Source organism: Ostrea edulis, chromosome 2 (assembly GCF_947568905.1).
Source record: "Ostrea edulis chromosome 2, xbOstEdul1.1, whole genome shotgun sequence".
In the NCBI taxonomy this organism is placed as follows: Eukaryota; Metazoa; Mollusca; class Bivalvia; order Ostreida; family Ostreidae; genus Ostrea; species Ostrea edulis.
Window position 1 is genome coordinate 69,367,738 of NC_079165.1, and position 22,188 is coordinate 69,389,925.

At 35.0% G+C, this 22,188-nt stretch overlaps 3 protein-coding genes across 15 annotated transcripts; all 3 read left to right on the forward strand.

Moving 5' to 3' along the window:
• The first annotated feature begins 917 nt into the window (after positions 1-917).
• On the forward strand, positions 918-6,356 carry LOC125681220 (uncharacterized). 8 transcript variants are annotated; one of them, XM_056157101.1, is made up of 6 exons: positions 918-1,243; positions 1,697-2,177; positions 4,300-4,829; positions 5,125-5,342; positions 5,467-5,562; positions 5,791-6,356. In XM_056157101.1, exons 3-6 carry the CDS (start codon positions 4,343-4,345, stop codon positions 6,223-6,225), a joined length of 1,236 nt encoding a protein of 411 aa, XP_056013076.1. In that variant the 5' UTR covers positions 918-1,243; positions 1,697-2,177; positions 4,300-4,342; the 3' UTR covers positions 6,226-6,356. The 8 variants fall into 8 exon arrangements, with proteins under 8 accessions (XP_056013076.1, XP_056013073.1, XP_056013074.1 ...); XM_056157098.1 differs by lacking the exon at positions 918-1,243 and adding an exon at positions 3,087-3,172 and having other exon boundaries at positions 1,348-2,177; positions 3,275-4,829; XM_056157099.1 differs by lacking the exon at positions 918-1,243 and adding an exon at positions 3,087-3,168 and having other exon boundaries at positions 1,348-2,177; positions 3,275-4,829.
• Positions 6,357-7,191: 835 nt separating this feature from the next.
• LOC125681221 (uncharacterized) lies at positions 7,192-9,336 on the forward strand. The gene is made up of 4 exons (XM_048921216.2): positions 7,192-7,809; positions 7,979-8,196; positions 8,404-8,499; positions 8,695-9,336. The coding sequence occupies exons 1-4, from the start codon at positions 7,329-7,331 to the stop codon at positions 9,094-9,096; spliced, it is 1,197 nt and encodes a 398-aa protein (XP_048777173.2). The 5' UTR covers positions 7,192-7,328; the 3' UTR covers positions 9,097-9,336.
• Positions 9,337-12,542: 3,206 nt separating this feature from the next.
• Positions 12,543-20,369, forward strand: LOC125681782 (uncharacterized). Of its 6 annotated transcripts, XR_008800690.1 has the most exons (4): positions 12,543-12,696; positions 12,906-12,978; positions 18,894-19,198; positions 19,456-20,369. XR_008800690.1 is itself a non-coding variant. In XM_056157103.1 (3 exons), the coding sequence occupies exon 3, from the start codon at positions 18,900-18,902 to the stop codon at positions 20,163-20,165; it is 1,266 nt and encodes a 421-aa protein (XP_056013078.1). In that variant the 5' UTR covers positions 12,555-12,696; positions 12,906-12,978; positions 18,894-18,899; the 3' UTR covers positions 20,166-20,369. The 6 variants fall into 6 exon arrangements, 4 of the variants coding, with proteins under 4 accessions (XP_056013077.1, XP_056013078.1, XP_056013079.1 ...); XR_008800691.1 differs by lacking the exon at positions 12,906-12,978 and having other exon boundaries at positions 12,545-12,696; XM_056157103.1 differs by having other exon boundaries at positions 12,555-12,696; positions 18,894-20,369.
• The last annotated feature ends 1,819 nt before the right edge of the window (positions 20,370-22,188 follow it).

Sequence of the window (22,188 nt, forward strand, 5' to 3'; positions counted from 1 at the left end):
GAGGCAGGGGATTGGGGGCCGCCGATTGACTTTACGACTGAAAATGACACTTTTTAAATCCCAATTTATCATGTTTGTGTTTCATTTGTACTATGTAAAGAATCGTAATATGGTGTCAAAGACAAAGGTGCTTGTCTTCATTTTAAACATATATCCTATAATATAACATTTATATAATTTTATTTTCTTTTTTGCCAAAAAATCAGACGAGGCAGTTGCCTCGTCTGCCTCATCGGCAGTTACGGCCCTGTTTTTGGCATTAGTTGTTCAATTTTTGGGAGTGGATCATCAATTTATGACCTATACCACTAAAGAAATCATTAAAGGCATTTGAAATTTTATAAGAGTCTGAAACAACTTCGCTGTCAATTAATTTCTAAGTAGGGTGCTGTTGCGCCTATAGATTTGAAGGGGGGGGGGGATTGATTTAATCGTATCCTTAGGTTTGTTGCAGCATCGGTTTATTGCATTTTCAACAAAATATGTTTTAGCATCACCGATTATTTTTATAATTCGGTTCCTTGCTGATCGATGTACGGCCCATTACGATTCGTGGCGGGATACTAAAGCCTTCCGATAGAGATAATCCCTTTGACGAATTTCAGATACCACATCATCGTTAATCCATTTTTCGGAATCGGCCAGGATACATGTACGGTGCTATTAAACTGGTATATGTTTCTTGGCCATTTCCATGAAAAGTTTTTTTTAAATGTTGGCCACATTTAATTTTACATTGTTAAAGGATTTAAATTTTGTTTCATTCAACACCCTCTAAATCTCTGAGAAAATCATTTTCATTTAATTTTTTTCTGATGTTTGTACTTGATCATATATTTCTACTTTGTATAATGAAAATACACTCCAAAACCTATCCAAATGCTCAATTCAAGGGATATTACGTATACATGCACATAAGTATCACAGGAGAGTTGTGAAGAAGACAACCATCATTTCCGAGCAAAATAGACCGAAGCACTGAATCTTTTGCAGATCTCATTTACACGGGACTCTTAATCATGATTGGTCCCGAATTATATTTTCCGATGGCACACAAATTGCTCTGGAAAAAAAAGAACTATTTATGTATGGAGAAAAAATGAGGAAAATGGAAACAGTCGTGTCGTGGAATTTACGGTGACAGACTTATCAGCCAAGTGCTATGTTTTGTGGGTGTCTCACTTATAGAGGGCGAAGCCCTCTCACGGCCCGAAGGGCCGTGAGAGCGGAGCTCTCCCTATAGGTAACACGTATATACATGTTTAAGAGGAAAATATAGGGAAATAATGAAAAATTAAACCATACCTATGGAACTTGAAAAGTTTGGTACTAATGGCGTCGATTCGAATATTATCACGTGGACATGTATTTCTCCATTTTGAATCTCGTCTACCCTAGTTCACGTCGTTCTGAGATGTTACATAAAATTCGTAAAAGCATGTAAATCTTATTTTCTTAATCATGTATAATCACTCCACGATTAACGCCATGTTTGTTGTTGTGGTTCAAACGCTATGTTTGTAAATTTCCTAAATAACGACGCTGAATATGACGTCACAATGTACTGTTTACATCAATTGCGTTATATTTCCCGCGTTCAATATGTAAGAGGATCAAATATCCAAAATTAGGATGCTTTGATACAGATCCGTCCTCGTACTAACTTCAGGTTGTTTTTGTTCTGTTTTGGATATAGATACCAATGCCAAAATTTGTTTGCTTCGCCCTCAAACACGGTCACGCCGTAAAACATATTAGTGTTTTTGGCATATTGACGCCCATAGAGGAGAATATTAAATCCAGTAGTCTTGATGTAAATCTTTGGCCGTTATTGCCAAATCTCAGCAGGACAGACCATATATTTTCAAGGAGGATAATGCACCAGTGAATACATTTGTGAGACTTGTAGGTGGACAACTGAAAATGCCATCAACATCATGAATTGACGCCCACAATCCCCAGACATTAACATAATAGAGCATGTGTGGAGACTGTAAAACACCCCGAAAACGGATTTCTCATTTAAAACACTGCACAGGACCTGACAATTAATGTCTCAGAAATCTGGACCTCTCTAACTCCAACATATATAAAACCATTGTATCAGACTCTACCCAGCGAGTTCGAGTTGTCCTTGCAGTCAACGGATGCATTACTATAAGTGCTGAAATTGTGGGGTAAGTATCGTTATTAGATTTAGAGTTATATGGCCACGAATAATGCTCTACGTATGTATCACTTCCCCATTTTGTGATGTTTAATTTGTCACGCGCCTGTATATATCTTAATTGTCTGAATGTTGAGAAGAATCCACTCTTAAGTAGTATACATGTACGTCATTATAATGCTACACGTACTTTACGATTCAGCACCCAGTAACTGGACGACATTACTAGGACATTAGTTCCATTCTGCTATTCCCTGAACTATTAACATACTGCATGTAGTATATTATGTCGTTCAATTATTATCTTGAGGGAATCCCTAAACTTTAAAAACAAATATAGACATGATATTTTCATAGATTTTATGTTATGTGCTATACTGAAAAAATATTCGCTCTGTATTATTTTCGCCCACTGGAAAATGATTTCATCCAAGTTGAAATCAACATTAAGTGTCATTGCCAACTGAAACAAAAGAAATATTTTCACCCTGTCTTAAATTGGCCCATATAGGATGGAAAGGAAATTATCGGAAATAATCGCTTCGAGAACTTCCCTCTATATAGTACATTGTAGATGATTAAGTCATTTTGAAAAAACAAATTAAAATACTTTCCAAGTTACAAATCTATTTTTAAAGTGAATTTAAGTGAATGTGGTTGGTACTGATGACAGATAATTTCCTGTTACTTTAATGAAAAGGAAATTAAAGTATTTGTTAACGTCTAATTAAATACTAAATTTCAGCTGTGAATATGAACGACACATTCAGGAAATAACCCTCATTGTTTTCGATTTCACTTTAACAGTGATACATTATGCAACATATATGTGTCAACGACATCAAATGTTATTCAATATCTCTCTAAATCTGATAAGATTTGACTTTGACAATGTCTGACATCAAAACTCCTTTACCAGTGTCCTGTGATTCTACCCAAGACACGACCAGTACGGGAAGATATGATGATTATTTGACTTTCTAGGCTGCTAATTCTGTTTCGTGAGTTAGTCTACATTCTTTATTTTCTTTTGCCTTTTTTTATTAATTCATTCATGAAATATTTCTATTATCACTTTTCTTTTTTTTTTTTTTTACTTATTTACAGTGAACAGTAATGAGAGAATCTCATCGGACACGAGTTGATTTTTGCACTGATTAGGTACCATCATCAGTTAGATCGTCCTCCTTGAGATAAATTAAGTCTTATCATTGCTACATGTACTTAGCGCATCATGGACCAGCACATAGGACGAATATGGCGTGTCCTCATTCGCTCTCTAGAAAACACATTGATTAGCAATCCAAAACAATAAACATGTCATTTGCAGTGTATATTTAGTGCAGTTTTAGTGCTAGTTTTTCTATACATATTCAGCCATGTTATGTAAACGTTTTCTTTGTCTTGGGGAAAGGGACCTGTCAACCTGAAAATTTCTCTGTCTAATTCTTTGTGCTGTTGGTCATTTCACAGCTTTTTAGAATTCTTGCATTTGGCCTTGTATGTGGATTCGACACTTACAGATGTGGAGTGTTGTTGGAATCTAGTGTTTTATATGAATGAGAGAGAGAGAGAGAACTCACGACCAGCGGAACAAAATCTAGCAACGTTTGACCAGCGCGCTAGACCGTTCGACCATCTAGGCATGTCAAAAACTTGCTTTCGATGTCGATGGAAATCATATCAAATTTGATTGAAATTCCAGTATACTCTTACAGTTAGAGATTGTTTATTCCTCAATTCAGTGTATCAGTGTATCATATATGTTAACGAAGAACATTATTAATATAGGTCGTTGTTTTCATAGTGTGTAGCATGCGATATTTGTTTAAGTAGTATCTGTCTCTTGAAAGAGACGCGGGTTATGTAAAAAATTTGAGGTTTAAATAACCAACAGTGCCGTGAGAGAGAGAGAGAGAGAGAGAGAGAGAGAGAGAGAGAGAGTTATTATTTAATGTCTTTATACATGTATAGCAAAATAAAACATTTAACGATTCAGTGTCACTCAATGTCACATGTAAGGCGACTATAGAATCATATGATCCAAAGATTACGCTTTTGTTGTGGGTTGCTTTTATCACCTTACTGAAGTATATCTGTACCTTTAATCCAATATAACTTATTCTCGTTAGGTGATGGTGAGGAGAGGGTGGAGTATAATTATTACACATCATAATGAAGAGAGAAGAAACGTTTCCCATTTTGCGTGAAAGCAATCTTCGAGACAACCATGTGAGAGAAGCGTGGACTTCAGGAAAAACAGGGAGGTTTCAGATCCATGCCACTACTCGAAATGTGTTCATTGCGATTTTAAACGTATTGTCAAACGTTGCTATGAATGTGAGCTTACCGGTGTTTGCTGGAACGATGAATGAAATAGGTGGAGACTCTTTTGTTCTCTTACTGAACACGTGTGTCATCATTGGTGTTCTTTTTGTCTTGACAACTTTGTTTGCCAAATACGCCATAGACAGTTCGACCACTTTCAAATTGACCTCAAGTTTGAAGATAATTTTAGCACTGGGGCTCTTCACTGCCCTTAATGGGATTCTAGTTGTATTTGCTAGTCCGCCGAATAGGACACCGGGTTATCTACAGGGGATTTTGTCAACAACATCTATTCCATACACAATAATATGTCGGCTTATATTCCTCAGGAAAGGTAATCAATATAACTTTGAATTCATTTAAGAAATAAATTTCATTTTTTTCAATACATGAGGGTTTATGGTCGCGCTATATGCAGGTGTCGGCGTGAAGCTTTGCAGTCCATGCCCTAAAGTATTTTCAAAATTGAAATTTATTTCATATATTCTCATATGTTCACATTCTACTTTCATTTCTGTATAACAGAGAGAGAGAGTGTGTGTGTGTGTGTGTGTGTGTGTGTGTGTGTGTGTGTGTGTGTGTGTACATTTGTTCACTTTATAAACAAATTTCATGTTGGTTTCCTTTAGGCATAAGTGTCGTTCGCGCACTTTGCACGTGCTTGGTGATGGCGGGACTGTTTATCACAGCTGAACCCCAAATTTTTGGCATCAACTCCGATGAAGATTCGAACACCGCCGAAGAATCTACTTCCGCACGAATTCTATGGCCCCTATGTTTTGCTTTAGGATTTTTACCTATCGGACTAATGAACGTTATTTGTGAAAAGGAATTAAAAACAAGCGAGGTTTGTAGTTTCATATTTTGTTATAGTTTGTCCAACTATCTAAAATGAATGATATGGTATTTTTACTTATTCTAACAGAAAATTGTGTTTTTAATTTTATTTCTGTTCATTTGCCTTTTTTCAGGTAAAATCGTTCAACTTTATCATGTGGTCACAATTCGCTCAGATTATCTGTATGGTGTGCTTGTTTTGGGTTGATTTTATCCCAGGATTTGGAATGGTATGTGTTCTCTGTTAGCTTGAACTCATTGTTCAAAGCAAATCCCCTTAGTCTTATCAGCTTCTTAAAAGAAGTCATAGTTTGACTCTGCAATAGACATTCCAGTTAGATTGAAAAAAAGAATTAAGTAAAGGTATTAATATTAGAGTCAGGAATCTTACAATATTATGTTCCAACCATTAAGTTTTTAAAATTTCGTGCTGAATAACTGTAATTTTCCCTTTCTAGGCCAGCTCTTTTTCCGAGTTCTCTACCAGATATAAAAGGGGAACAACATGTTTGTTCAGCACCAGCTCCGACTGCAAGGGTCTTATAGGAAAATCGTGGATCTTTTTCGGTGGGTACACGTTTGCAAATCTATTCCAGTTTCTTCTGATAGAATACGCTGAAGGCGCTGTGTTTGCTGCCGTGGTCCAGTCACTTGTAGGTCCCATAGCCACGATATTTTGGACATTCTTTGAATTTAACCAGAAGGAGAACGTTTTCCGATGGCACCCGGTGTTTAACGAAACGACTGCTTTCACTGCAGCAGGGCTACTCTTAATGGTACCAGGTGTCATGTTATATAACTACTACAGCAACAAAGAGGCAAAGGAAACGGCAAAGAACGGGTCTCACTTGTATACAGATCCCGAAGTATCAGTTAATAATGTACAAGATTAGTGTGACAATGCCGATATTTGTTCTTTATCTTGAATATACAGTGTGCTATGTAATGTTGAGCTATGTTATCTTCATTATTGATTATATATGTATCATCCTTAAAGTCATGAACCTTTATGAACTCTCTCATATTGTGCGTGTGTCTTCTTTTTTACTTATTACATAGGTATAATAATTCCAATTAAAACATCATTTGAAATTGCATGAGAATTCTATAATATCCTAAGATGTTTCTTACCATCAACATTTCTCTAATTTTGTGAAAGAAAAATGTTGTACACCCATCAATCTGTCATGATATTTTCCATTTACGCGACATACCGCAAATCTAGTGAAACAGTGATGAAGTATTTAAGGATGAATTACAAACATAATAAACCCTTTATATCACAATCAACATTTTGACTAAAAATCATTGAAAAAAATCAACGATAAATATAATGTTTTATATAGTATAATAATATCTTTTTCTCTTCTTCGTGTAATTACTTCTTGGCAAACAAAAATGGATTTTAAGTGAAAAAGTACATGCTCGGTCTTTCTTTCTAATCTGTCTCTCCATGATATAACTATTGAGAGGAAATCATTTACTGCACACTGATCATGTGTATGTGTAGATTGTACCGTGTTATCTTAAAAGTTCTGTCATGTGATAGCGGTTATCAGCGAATACCCAGACATCTCACGATTTATATTCAGATTTGTTTGAATGTATCATAAAATACAGACAGCATGATCATCTGATTGAATTAGAACACAAACAAAACATCGTTTTATTAAAGACTAAAGGACTTCTAAATAACTTAACACCCATATATTTTATTATCAAAGTTGACCGAACATAATAGATATCGACCTCGCGATGTGTTATCGAATTTGTTTTACATCACATGTGGACAACACGTGTATCTACATGTACATATGCAATGTACAAGTGCATTAATAAAGAATGTTCATCAAACATGAAGTAGAGTATTCATAACATTTAATAATTATGTGGAAATGGAGGAAGAACTGTGTTATCAATTCTAAACGAGGAAGATCTCAAAAGTGATTTTATTGAATATGTGCATCGTTTGTGAATAAAGATTTTCTGTACAAAGATGGCTGGAGAATCGGAACATTTACTAGGAAGTATAAAGAATCAAAGAGATCACATAATTCTTAGAGCATGGACGTCTGGATACACGAGAAGATGGAGCCGAAATCTACGAAACATGTCTCTTGTACTCATAAATATCATATCAAATTTAGCAGGGAATGTGACTCTCACAATTTTATCACCGACAATCCAGAAGATTGGATCAGACGGCTTTGTACTACTAGTCCATGCAGTTGTTATAGCTAGTGTCTCATTGGCAGTGCTTGTGATCTTTACAAAGATTTTCATCGATAAATCAGTATCATTAACTCCAGCCTCCAGTCCAAAAATTATTTCGGCTAATGCTTTCACAAATGTGGCCAGTTATGTTTTGATATTATATTCCAGTCCCCCGACAAGAACTCCCTCCTACCTACAAAGTATTTTATTCATCACTGTTTTGCCATTTACTTTTCTGTGTCGACTGCTTATTCTTCGAAAAGGTTAGTGCTGGATATCAAAGGCGGTTGGATATGAAATCCGTTTCATTTTTTTCTTCGTTTGATTTCTCGATTATTTGTGCTATTATATGTCAGATTCTAATGTATTCGTAATCAGCTGTATCAAATTTTGGCACTCTTCAAACTTAATGAAATCATTCTCCTCTTGCAGGCGTTTCAGTTGGGCGAGGACTTTGTTGCTGTGTCATCATTGTTGGTTTATTTATTTCATCTGAGCCATATATCTGGGGTCTTAATACAAAACAAAAGATAACCAACGCCTCCAATTCACTCACAGAGAGGATTTTATGGCCTCTATGCAACGCCCTTGGATTTATCCCATTCGCCCTAGTCAACCTGACGTGCGAAAAAGAACTGACCAGAAAGAACGTAAATATATGATTTGAAAACGATTCAGACGATACGTCATATCATATATGTATTGTATCCGCTATAACATTGAACTCAAATTGATGCAAAATTTTCCTTCTTCGTTGTAGAGTACATTATTGCAGTCTTTAAAATGTGCATTTGAGTGTTAAAAACATTAACTAAGGTTTTCAAGGCATATTTATACTCAATTTTTATCCTTTTCAGAGTAAAGCGCTGAATTTCGTTATGTGGTCTCTCTTTGGTCAAGTCATCATGATGGTAGCATTATTTTGGACAGATTTAATACCTGGTTTTGGAATGGTAAGAATAAATGCATTTGTTCGTGCTCCATTTGTATGTCATTACTAGCTAACCACTGAACGTAGTGACTACATGTACATGTATCGCTAAGGATTTGTGTTTTCACCTTCTATAAACGTATTTGATATTGCAAACGTATTCATAACAGAATAAGATTTATATTTTAGTAATCTCATGTATTTTTTTTAATTCAAGGCAAATGGCATATCAGATTTCATAAGTCATGCAAGAAAGGGATTAGTCTGTGTGTATTCGACGAATTCAAATTGCGGAGATGTTCTGGCTAAGTCATGGATATTTATTTCTGCTTTTACAATTGGAACTATATCAAAGTACCTTCTCATTCAAAGTTCTGATGGCGCCATCTTCGCCGCCATTGTTGAAGCAGTAGTAGGACCCTTTGTGACTTTGTTCTGGACACTTTTTGAATATACAGAAGCTGAGAACAGCGTACGATGGAATCCAGTTTTCAACGAAACATCAGTGTTTTCTCTGGGTGGATTTTCGATGATGATCCCCGGGTTGATTGTGTACAACTACCTCACTGTTCAAGAGGAGCAATCTAAAGAGGAATCTTTATATGATCTAGTGAATTAAAAACTTATATGATCTGTGGAATAGCTCAGGCTGATTATCATTCATATCATGACGCGGTGTATGTATATTTTTCAGTGTGGAATTCACAAACTATGATAATGATTCAATAGTTCATTTATGGTCGGATACCAACTGTATATATGTAGATATATATTGTGTATATTATTCTTTAAAAATGTAATAATGATATAATAGTTTAACTATTGATATTGAAATATAAATAAATGGAAAAACAAAGAACATGGATCACTGTAACACAACCAAAACGACCACAACTGACCAGTGTTGTGAACGAGGTCTAGATTTTCAAATGGATCAATTTCCAATTACATTGCAGAGTGGAAGCTTGTTTTAAAGTACATACACTGTGAGGTAGAGGTATATGCGCTATCATTCTAATCCTTACAGATCACAATGGCTGTGTAACCCTATCATACGTTTACTATCGATAACATGCAAACTGTATAATATACGTAGATCTGTTTTATTAATTTGGAAATCGTACGCTAGACTATCTTGATTAAATATCCTATTGGAATATAACTATCAGGTTGTTCTGAAGCATTGATACCATTTAGAGTTTAAGAGCTTATCCATTATAAAGATACAAGATAATGACGGGAATTGTGATCAGTCAAGCATCAGTGAATGTTGATTAGAATATTTACGAAGAAAAACAAATAGCCTGCCTCTCTTGTATAATTTCTAATTTATCATAATTAGAAAAAAAAAAACATAAACTCACAAATGATCGCCTGGTTACCATACAACAGCAATATTTCTGGTTTGTATGATTCGAAAATTTTCACTCAAGAGACACCATCTACATACACTAGGTGAAGTGTATGTTGATCCATGCATGAAACTAAAGCCGTTGCAGCGAAGGTTAGTTATTGTGACACGGGAACGTCACTGTAAGGTCATATCCGAAAGATCCGAGACCATCCCTTCTTATACTGGGTAACTGGCAATGGAACAGTTACGTATCTTAAACGTCTTGACGCGGCGCAGTTTTGAGTGCAGATGAACAAGCGAACACAGCAATGATCAATGTCATAAATCCTATAAAGAATACAAAGCTTAAGAGAAAAGCAACCATGGATCCATGGTCATACTAGAGGTGGGATAAAGTGACTATGAGGAGTAAGCGTCCCCTGGTGACCGGTCACATCCACTGTGAGCCCTATATCTTAATCAGGTAAACAGTTATTCATAGTCAAAATTATCACGTACAGAACGGCCTTACAATTGGTATGAAATACCTCAGATGCTATTCAGCCTAATGATAGCTTATATTTTCAATGTATGAAATACCTGTCATACAATGTGCGAAATATTGACTTTAAACAAGACCCATGTAACATTAACTAATTTGTCAGTAGCCTGCCTCGATTTAAATCTTGAACATATGCAGACCATGCTCTCGCTTATCTGGTGCATCAAAATTGGTACCGAATAAGTTTTACATTATGACCCCTGGGTCGAGGACTCTGGTGGTGGACTGTTAGTCCCCGAGGGTCTCTACAGCCCAGTAGCTAAGTACTTCGATACTAGCTTGAAAATACGGATGTATATTTAATTGCCGTGATAAAATTTAGAAATTCATTTCAAAATTAAGGATTATCTCCCTCATGCATAGCTCTTATCCTTGGACGAATTTGGCTCCACTTTTTTGGCACGCTGTTTTTGGCTATATTTAGCTCTAAAACCTCATAGTTATTTCGGATTTCAAACATTTCGGTTGAGCATCACTGAAGAGACATTATTTGTCGAAATGCGCATCTGGTGCATCAAAATTGTACCGTATAAGTTTTACATTGAGAAACATAAGCACATGCAGGTGATAATGGAATATTGCTGAACAAATATGGGAAGCTGACGATGGAAAAGCTGACGTAATTTCGTTTGTCATAAAGTTGTGATGTTAGTTTGCTGTTGACATCAAACTTCAATGAAATATCCAAAGATGAAGTTGATTTGGAAGACTATGATCTTATAGTTTTAGTCCACTGGGATATGCCTAATTGTTCCGTGAGGATCCGGGTTAAAATAGGCCCTCATTATCCCTTGCTTGTCGTAAGATGAGAATAGATTGGGGCAGTCCTTCGGATGAGACTGCAAAAACCGAGGTCCCGTATCAAAGCAGGTGTAGCATGATGACCCCTCCCTGCTCAAGAATAGGTTCAAAATTTGCAACCGAGCATAGACCTAAATTTTGCAGCCCTTCACCATATTGGTGAAAAATTTTCGCGAGAGACATTAAACAGTATCAAACCAAACCAATGAAAGGTGTAGATAACGAACAGTGATCAATCTCATAACTCCTATAAGCAATACAAAATAGAGAGTTGAGAAAACACAGACCTCTGGACACGCCAGAGGTGGGATCAGGTTCCTAGGAGGAGTAAGCATCCCCTGTCGACTGGCCACATCCGCCGTGAGCCCTGTATCTTGATCAGGCAAACGGAGTCATCCGTATTCAAAATCAGAGTGCTAAGATATATCGAATCGACATACATGTATGAATGAAAATGAGTGTCGTTAATAGATAAAACGCCATCGATATATATAACCCAATTTAAAGACAGTATAGTTGTGATGTTAGCGAGTTGCGCGGATGAAGTACATGTCATATCCAAAGATAGTAAGATTTATTAAACGAAATTGCATTTCATGGTCTCAGATGATTGTTCGCTCCAAAAGAAAATATCTTCTAATTTGATAATCTGTATATCATATGAACTTTTTATGATATTCCTATACTTTGAGATACATACATATGTAATGACCCCCTGAAATGTTTTAACCTTTCATAACATTTGACCATGGCCAAATTAGCTTCACTGAACTCTTTGGTGCATTGTTTCGTTATAAGAAACCATAATGTCAAGCATACATGTATACTGCCAGCAGTGCGGCTGGCTGAGCTATTCTAAGCTCATGTAGTACCCATGTAAATCAGCTTTTGAAAAGTATTTCCTCTAATCTTTTTATCGGGTTTTTTTTGGTGAATGTCGACCCTAAGGAAGGGGAGCCCCCAAAAAGTATTATTATAAATTGTTCTCATAAAAAAATACGAATATACTTAGAGGTGGACCTGACTTGAAGGCCTTCAAAGCCAAACTTTATGTTAAAAAGATTGGTGTGTAAATGGGGAAAATGCTGTTTAAGCCAACTTTGATGGTTAATTTCAACATTGTGGATAATAAACTATATGTTCGAAATGAAATTATGATAAATTCAAATACATGTATATGTTTGACAGATAATAACTAAAGAAACGTGATTTAAAACTGTGATTTTTTTCCGGAAATTCTTCTCCCCTACAGGATTTTTCTTTAATTTTGCACAAGAAAATGATAACATCCTCACATTTCAAAAAGTAACAGTATCTAAGGGAAACAACTCTTAAGATTTATCAGAACTGTAAATCATTTTGCACTTTGACACACGGAAAAGTATCTATCTATAGACAGATCACTATAATCGAAAAACCTCACTGCTCTTCAACTTGCGGTGTGTAAACGACCCCCTAAGCGATCCGTACACAGTAGACTTTGACCAGGGAGTAATCCCATTTAACAACTCAAGTATCGTCAGGTAAGAACTTTATTCAGCTGTATTCAATTTACATTTGTCCAAACAAAATATGATATTTGATTTTGCGATTTGAAACATCACAATTATCAATATTATAACGCTCTTCCTAAGCTCAGACTTCAATTTACGTAACTGCTACATGTATGTATATATATATATATATAGATAGATAGATAGATAGATAGATAGATAGATAGATAGATAGATAGATACAAGCTGGGAATTACCCTACTTTGTTTAACCTCTTATGTGTACAGTTGAAGAACGGAGGATAGATATAACGTAAGTACGACATTGTCCTGTTTTTGTGAGTTGTTTTTTTTACTGTTATGTCACATACATGCATACGTGAATACAACAACAAGCAAACAAAAATTGTATCTGTCAGTCATGAAGTATACATGAAACTTGCACGATATTATAATGCCATTACTTACATTCTTTGAAAGGATGACATATAGCACTAAAACAATGGGTGTCTTCTTTCTTATGATAAACGAAGCTACTAAATAATGTAAATGCAATGTTTCCAAGACATCATAATTCATATAGAGGAATTCTGTTCGAAAAATATTCAAACTGGAATGTAATAATCAATACACCATTTAAGACTGTTGTAATTTTTTGTTTTTTAACATGATGAAAATTTTGAATACGTAATGTGTGACATTATAACAATTAAAAAACATGTACTGCACGTGTTTAAAGATTCAATGGAATCTACTTACAGGGAAATACAAAACTCTTTATGGTTTGACGTAGTATTGACGTCTTGATAACCTCTCTAAACGGAATGTTACTTATCGTTTGAGGCCAAAAACAATCACATATTTGCTTATTGTATCCTTCCGATTTCTTTGAGGGTTTTATCCTAAAGTGTTTTCATTGATATATAGAAAACGGGTTTTTCTATTGTCTTAGCTATAGATTCACCTATTGTCAACTGTAAACTGTACGTGAAAGTATCATTTATTGTCCATAATCTGCTTGGATCTTCAATGCATAAATCATTTTCTTACCATGTCATGATGTTATGTTAAACAGCTAAACTTTAATTATAATTTATCAAATTTACAGTCTTAAATAATGATAACACATTTTCTAAATATAAAAATGGAAAAAAAATACATTGCAAACACGAGTATGCGGCACATCACAGATACTAAGAGGAGGTATCTTTCAAAACGCACGTGACCCGAATTACACTTATTGGAAGGGAGTCAGAAAGATACCTTTAACTGCCAAAATTTTATGGTCCTCGAAAATAGTAAAATTGCATTTGAATGTGTATAAAATTACCTTTCCGGCAGTATATAACATATATCGTTTCGTGAAACGTAACATTCACTACATTGACGAAAATAACAATGTCTCTCTTTTTGACACGCAACATTTTCCGATCGGGGATAGCATGTCAGTTAATCAACTTGTTAATTGTGTTGTTTATTTTTAGTATTTCACTTGTTAATTGTGTTGTTTAGTTTTAGTATTTCACTTGTTAATTGTGTTGTTTATTTTTAGTTTTTCACTTGTTAATTGTGTTAATACATAGAACAAACTTTGCCGGACGGGACTGTAGCAACCCTTCCTTTCTTCACGTTTAAAGCTGACATGAATTAATAAATACGTACACCTTTCTCATCTTATCCGCCATATTTCTTTCAGGTAGCCTACTTTACTCTACCCGTATATACCCCAAATGTGATTGTCACACCTGAGTGATTTTTCTAGGTGGACTCGACCAGTGCACATCTCCGATAGTAATATATAGGGAATGAGAAACAAATAAAATAACATTTTAAAACATTATGCTTTGCTCAAAATTACAAAATATTGATTGTATACTAATGCAACATTCTGGAAGTTTAGATAAGTTAGACAAAAATGCAAAAAAAACAACCAAACAAACAAAACATTTCTTGCATACTTGTAAGTGCATGCAAGTATTTGCATTTTCTAATAAAATAAATGCGGATAAATCATTTGCCAATTACATACTGATAGAATGGAATAGGCAAAGAGCATAAAATATATTATTTATATCAATTCTTGCAAAATAAAGGTGCATGCCATATGCATAATATGCAATGCACAAGGTATAATCGCCAAAAAAAGTATCAAATACGGGGTCTATTCAACAGGTATCGGAGATGTGCACTTACCGAAAATATTAGATTCTCTTTATTCTGATAAATCCACGAAACAAAATGATAAACTCCATTTGTATCTCGTTAGAAATTTACAACACGTTCTCATTCCATTATACAGACTGCGACACACTTCACCCGTGCCAAACAGTGTGTCTTCAATCAGGGGAGATGTCAGAGTCGAAATTTTTTCCTGTATTGAATGCTTGTCTGGTCGAGGTTTTGCAGTTTATAGAAATGGGGAATCTAATATCTGGTTGGATATATTGCGTGCACAATTCAAAATTTCTCGATGATCATATACAAACTTGGATATACAAATAAGGGAATAATGATCGAAAATATACATCTGTGTGCAAATGCGTGTACTACATTTGCAGTCCATAATAAACAGTTGATTACACAAAGACACATATGAAAGGAAATTTATAAACGAAAATATAGTTTTGTTGTCTCTTTTGGAACCGCATACTTATTTACGGTCTCTGTATGTCCATATTCATTGAGAGAGCGAGAGCGTCCTACTTCGATTTATAATATATCATTTCACAGAAGGAAAGAAAATTGATCACTTATAAAAATGTAAGCTTTCAAGCATTAAAAATTTCTGCTATTTAAAAATTTGTGATTGACAATATATTGGAAACTTACAGGAGTTGATGCTTATAATTGAATTCATTACAAATTTTAAAAAAATTACACTGTAGTTTGAACTGTGCATGTAGAAAATACTGACTTTGTATGTTTTACAATAACGGGAAAAAAGTAAATTGTCAAAAAAAAGTGGGGAAAGCAGACCAGCCTTCCTGCCCACCCCAACCCCTTGTTTTTGTGCCTGAAACAACATATTAATTCGTGTCGAAAGAAAGGTGCATATCTACATTTCATTAAATTCCAAAGGAGCTCGAATTTATGTGTTCCCCTATTAATTATCTTGTATGCAAGATTCGTTCCCGAATTTAGAATCATGCTTTCAGTCAGAGCAGAAATGAATTCATGTTGAAGTATATCTAGTTTGAATGCAAATGTTGGGTTCCTTCTTTTAATTTCATCAGACTCATTAGAAACCCCTCTCCCAAACTATGCAGCTTTGTTTTTATGGATATCTAAATCGGTATAAATGAATCCGGATATAAATTATATAATGTTTTTTCGTGATCATATAGATATTGATACTGATAATAAAAAAAGAAAATGTTTATACTCTTGCCTTCTGCATATCCTACTAATGCATTACAGTATATTGACATTGTATCATATCAAATAAAACCTCAACACGAATTTTACTGATTTATGCATACTAACATCTTATCGAATACATTTGAATTTGAAATTTCTACGTACAGCGGTATGGCCATTGCGCCAGATCTACTAAATGAAAACATTTATGAATAAATTACACTCAAGCCTCAAAGTAATCATTATGGCATGTTACAGAAACGTTAAAACACACAAATACTATAGTCCTGCAATGCATGCATGTGATTTTTCTGAATACATGTATTTATGTATTCATGAATGAAGTTCCTACGCTTGAAAATATCTTGGTCTTTATGCATTTTGTTTTGTGATTTTGGTTTACCATTTCTTACACTGTGTAAATGAAGGAAAACTTGGTAAAGGGTGCAATTCTACATGCACCATACAATTAGTATACATGCATGTGTTGCAAAACAAAATGTACATGTAATAACCAGACATGTATTGTCATTTTTCATGGGGGGGGGGGGTACAACAGAGGGGAAATGGAAAATTGGATTCTTCAAAATTTCTTGCCATTCAAAATAATAATTAAAAGAGATGAACGAAAACAGCAACAAAATAAAACAAAACACCCAAACAAACCAAGATGTTTTGTCCGATGTTCAAAGTCCTAATGTGGGGTGAAGGGTTAAAGAGTCTTTTTTACTTTGACTACCTCAATAATTTCCCCCTTTTCTTCAATCGTTGGGGGTCGGATGGGGTGGTTAGAGTCCTCTACTATGAGTGCCTCATATCTTCATTTTTTTAATTGATGGTGGTGTGTGTCTTCTACTATTATATCAGAACTTTCAAGCTGGGGTAAGTGGGGGAGGGGTTGTCACTCAATGTATCTTTTATTTGCATTACAAAGTAACAAAAAATGTATATTGTTATTAAAGGTGGGTGACAGACACTCTTGTCCTTTCCCCTTGATGTTTGATAACGACGCATAATATGATAAACTCGATTATTACATTTTGCATTAGTACAATTTGCGTCGAGTTAGACGCAGAATGTAATAACGCAAAATGGCATAGATATATAAGATCTATTGAGCGCCAAATTAGCATAAAATGAAGTAATTGAAAATAACATTATTTAAAAATATGTTTAATATTTAATTAATGCGTGCTTTAAATGAATCAAATAAATCTGTATTATCAATTGATGAGAGCAATATTGAGTTACTAGTACTGTTCTCTTTTTATTGAATTAACGATATCATTTGTCTTAATAAGAGCACGATTATTACAAGATCATCGGTTCTCTCTCTCTCTCTCTCTCTCTCTCGTCGTTATCTCTCTCGTTGTTCTCTCTCTCTCTCTCTCTCTCTCTCTCTCTCTCTCTCTCTCTCTCATCCCATACACTCGTACAGTGTTGTATATGCAAATTTATGTACCTAAACGTTTTCCTGATTTATAAATATGCAATACTCTGACCAGTAAATCATATGGTATAAGGATTCATGCACAATACAGAGTGAATATAATACTCTGATACTTCCCCTGATTGAAGATAGCTGATCGGCACACGCTAAGTGTGTCGCAGTCTGTACAATGGACAATGTTGTTTACTGTTGGAATGCAAATGGAGTTTATCGTTTTGTTTCATGGATTGTGCAAATAAAGGAAGTTTTACTACTACTTAGAGTATTTTCGACAAGTGTACACGTACATCTGCGGTCCTTTACAGATATTACGAGTAGGCCCAGGTAAATAGTCGTCCGTATTCGATGCGTTTACATGCCATTTTTATAAGTACAGTAGTATTTATGTCTTTGCCTTTTACTTGAAGTAATTGTGAATGGTATAGATTGTATACTGTTTGCTTATTCCATTTTATCAATAGATAAAAGATGAAATATTTCTCCGCATTTTTGTATAGTTTTGACATATTTACTGCAAATGTACGCACGTTCACGCAAAGAAAAGGCATTCTATATATATTTATCCAAATATATATATTTAGAATGATTTACTATTATACGATATGTTTATTATAATTTTGAGCATTGCGTGGTGTTCCAAAACGTGATTTCATTTCTTCTTGATGTCCTATAAATTAGTATCGGAGATGTACGTGTTACCTGTCGAAGCTACCCGCACAGGTAAATCGAAGACACTGATATGAAGTGAAGCGTAGCAAAGCTCGTCCCCTTATATACCATGCGAACCCCGATACATATAACAATAGAAATTCCAACTAATATGGCGGATTAGCAGAGAAATATGGCGGACATATAGAATTATACTATATTTATTAATTCATGTCAGCTTTAATTAATGCGAACTGTTACTCAAGAAACCCGACGACTCTCGAAAATCGGGGTGACCCGAGATAGCCTAAATGACTGTATTACTTAACAAGATTAAAATGTTCAATGCATAATGTGTTTGTTTGCCAGCATAACAATTGAAATACACACACTGTACGGTAGATTTCGGAGACTACCTGATTATTATTGGGCAATGGAATTTATTTACATGGGAATAAGGAACTCTTTATGATTTAACGTGGTATTGTGGCCCTAATGACCCCTCTAGAATAAATCTTACGGTACCTGTCATCTCAGCCCAACACATGTTTGCTTATAGTACCCTTTAGATAACTTCTGTGGCTTTATTCTAAGCTGTTTGTCACTAATGTCTTAAATGTGGATTCATTAGTTATCAACATAACACTATACGAAAAGAGAAGCTCATAATCCTCAGAAGTTAGAGAGTCACAATTCCCAATTTTAAGATAGGCTTGTAGATTTGGCTTGATTATTGATATTATTAATTTTAACAATATTTTAATGTTTCAAAGGTGAGAATGGATGCTGACGAAACACTGGCTATGCAAGAACTCCATACCAAAATAGTCCAATGCTTAGAACCTTCACAACTTCACGATTACCTATTTCAGGAAGGAATCATTCCAGAAAACTTTATTCACCGTCTTAGAGAGAGTAGTAGGGTGCCTACAGAGAGATCAAGACTGTTCATTTTACATTTAAAAAAACATTGCCCCTTTAACGTATTTCTTCTTGCTTTGAGACAGAATAATGCGTATTCTTTTCTTGCAAATGAACTGGAAGGAAAACTTGAAAACATCAAAAGTCGCAAGAAAAGGTGTGATTCTTCAGTTGAAATTGCTTGGTATGATAAGGCATACTGGCCAATAAGAAGAATTCAAGTTTACAACAAATATAGGGAAGAAATGGTCAATGAAAGGCATGAATTAAAACGACTGTGTTTGAATTTAAAACTCTCCGAGTTTTATATTAAACAAGAACTTTTAAAGCAAAACTGGTTAAATTTATCAAAACTAAATGATGCTAGTGACGAAAAGAAACAAAAGGCCGCTGATTTATATTTCATTTCTTTAGATGCTGAAATTGAATACAGGCGAGTGAAGTACGACAGAGCCCTGTTTGATGACACAGTTTTAAAATATATGAAAAACATAATTCACAAAACATCTAATCCGAAAGCCAGCCTAATGTTATACCTTGGAAGACGGGCTTCTGCAATGGTAATGTCAAGTGAGAGATTCCTCGAAGATGGCTTAAAATCTGTGCGAGAGGCAACAGAAAATGGAGAACGAATTGAACCATGCAGGGAAACTGGAATAGTGCTACTGATTTATTACAATTTGTTATGTCAGCAGTACGAATTAACTTTAGATCAGATACTGAGGGAAAATCTTATTAAAATTGCTAAAGAATCTTTGGATCACTTTGCACAAGAAAGAGACAACGTTTCTTTCGATTTTCGTAGAATAGTAATGTTAAAGACATCATTTATTTATTTGGGTATTGGATTATTTTGTAATATTTTATCAGTTCCTGTCTGTCAGACTCGTTTAGATCAAGCCAGATCCTGTTTGGAACATGCTCTTCGTGATTGGGATAGAATGGAATTAAGATGGAAAATGATCTATCATTTTGCAAATGGGCGGATTCATGAAATTCAGAAACGATGGGATCTGGCACTTCTCAGTGTAAAAGAGTCATACATACTTTGCAAGAAAGGAGGCTTCAACCGAGAAAAACAAAACGTCCTAATTTTTGTTGACTTTATAAAGAGGAAATGTTGATTAACAGAAGTAAAATAGAAACGTAATCTTCTATATTTGTAGCTCTTGAAGATAATCTATGTACATTATCAAAGGCTTAATGTGTTCGACACTAATGTTACAAATCAGCTTTGAAATGGTTGAACCGCTTTATTTACATAACAAGTACACATAATTCATATCTTTGTACGCTTGAATGATAATAAACTTAATAAAATACCAACATCATTGTTATGGCGTTCTGATGCATTAACAAAGGTGTCGTACTTCCCGGAATTTAATATTGTATGCGGATAACAGATGGCAAGAAATGAAATATGCAGCATTTGTGATTTTTATCGGTTACAATCAAAACCTTTGACGTCACAATCCAATGTGCAAATACTACATGTAAAATTAGCGCAGAATCTCAAACATTGAAATTACCCGCTTTCTAACGTCGCAAACGAGGATTGAAATTCCAATTTTAAGCTTATTTTCAATCACTTATTTTTACACGTATTGTTATTAATGAATTATTATGACAAATTATGAGTACTCCTTAAATGCAAAACTGAGTTCATATATACACACAGGTGGGTTTTTTTTCAAATCAAAGGTGAAGATAACGAACAGTGATCAATCTCATAATTCTAATATGCTATACAAAGTAGAGAGTTTGGTAAACACGGACCCCCGGATATACCAGAGGTTGAATCATGAGCCTAGGGGGAGAAAACACCTCCTGTCAGCCGATCACACCCGTCGTGAGCCCTATATCTTGATCAGGTACATGTAAACGGGGTTATCCGTAATCAAAATCAGTGTGCCAAGAATGGTCAAAAAACAAAAACGCTGCGGAAATGACAGCCCATAAAGGCGATTTTGAAAGAAATGGAGTATAAATACCATTTATTTGTATATTGTGATTTCTCGCGCTTGCATGGGTGTTGATCTGGTAGTAATTAAAGACTGGAGACAGAGAAATCGTAGTGTAGTTAGACTATAGATTTTTATTGATGGAAGGCTAAGATAAAATAGAAACTATGTGTAATTTTGCGCTTTATAAATGAATAAAATAATAACGAAAAATCTCATAACTCCCACAAGGAATACAAAATATAACGAGTTGGGCAAACACGAACCCCTGGACATAACAGAGGTGGAATCAGATGTCTAGGAGCAGTAAGCATCCCCTGTCAACCAGTCACACCGCCGTGAGCCCTATATCTTGATCAAGTAAACGGAGTTATCCGTAGTCAAAATCCGTGTGCCAAGAACGGCGTAACAATCGCTATGAAACACTTCAGACAGCATGCAAACAGTATAATCATGCTTTAACGAGTATACATGTCACATGTTTTAGGTATTCTAGGTACTGCAATTACATAGGGATGCGATGATAATGTATACAATGTAAAACTTATACGGTACCAATTTTGATGCACCAGATGTGCATTTCGACAAATAATGTCTCTTCAGTGATGCTCAACCGAAATGTTTGAAATCCGAAATAACTATGAAGTTTTAGAGCTAAATATAGCCAAAAACAGCGTGCCAAAAAAGTGGAGCCAACTTCGTCCAAATAGTACGACTTGTAGGGAATTTAACTAGTCCACAAGGAAATAACGTGAATATGATGAGATACACAAAAACGTAAACGCAGTCATGGACATCAGTCGTATCAAAGACCAAGTATTCGCGATGTCGCTCTTGATTCACTCACGTCATCAAACATTTAGGTCAACTTCATATTTGCACAAAACTTTACTCCGTTGAAGCCAAGGCTAGTTCATACTTGGATTTTTCAACTCCAGAATATAGACGGAACTCTATGATTATGGATGTTGTCCATCACAGGCTCTTTAAACCACCGCGGATATCAAAACTGTGAATATTCATATTCGAATAGTCGATAACAGTATTAAAATATAGTCGAACATTCGGTAAAAATGGCCATGCACATGATAAATATAAAGTCCTGATATATGTATTATACTGTCCATAGCAGACATTTTGCATCGGTATGTGAAAGTTAAACCTTTAGCCTTCGTAAGGGAGACAT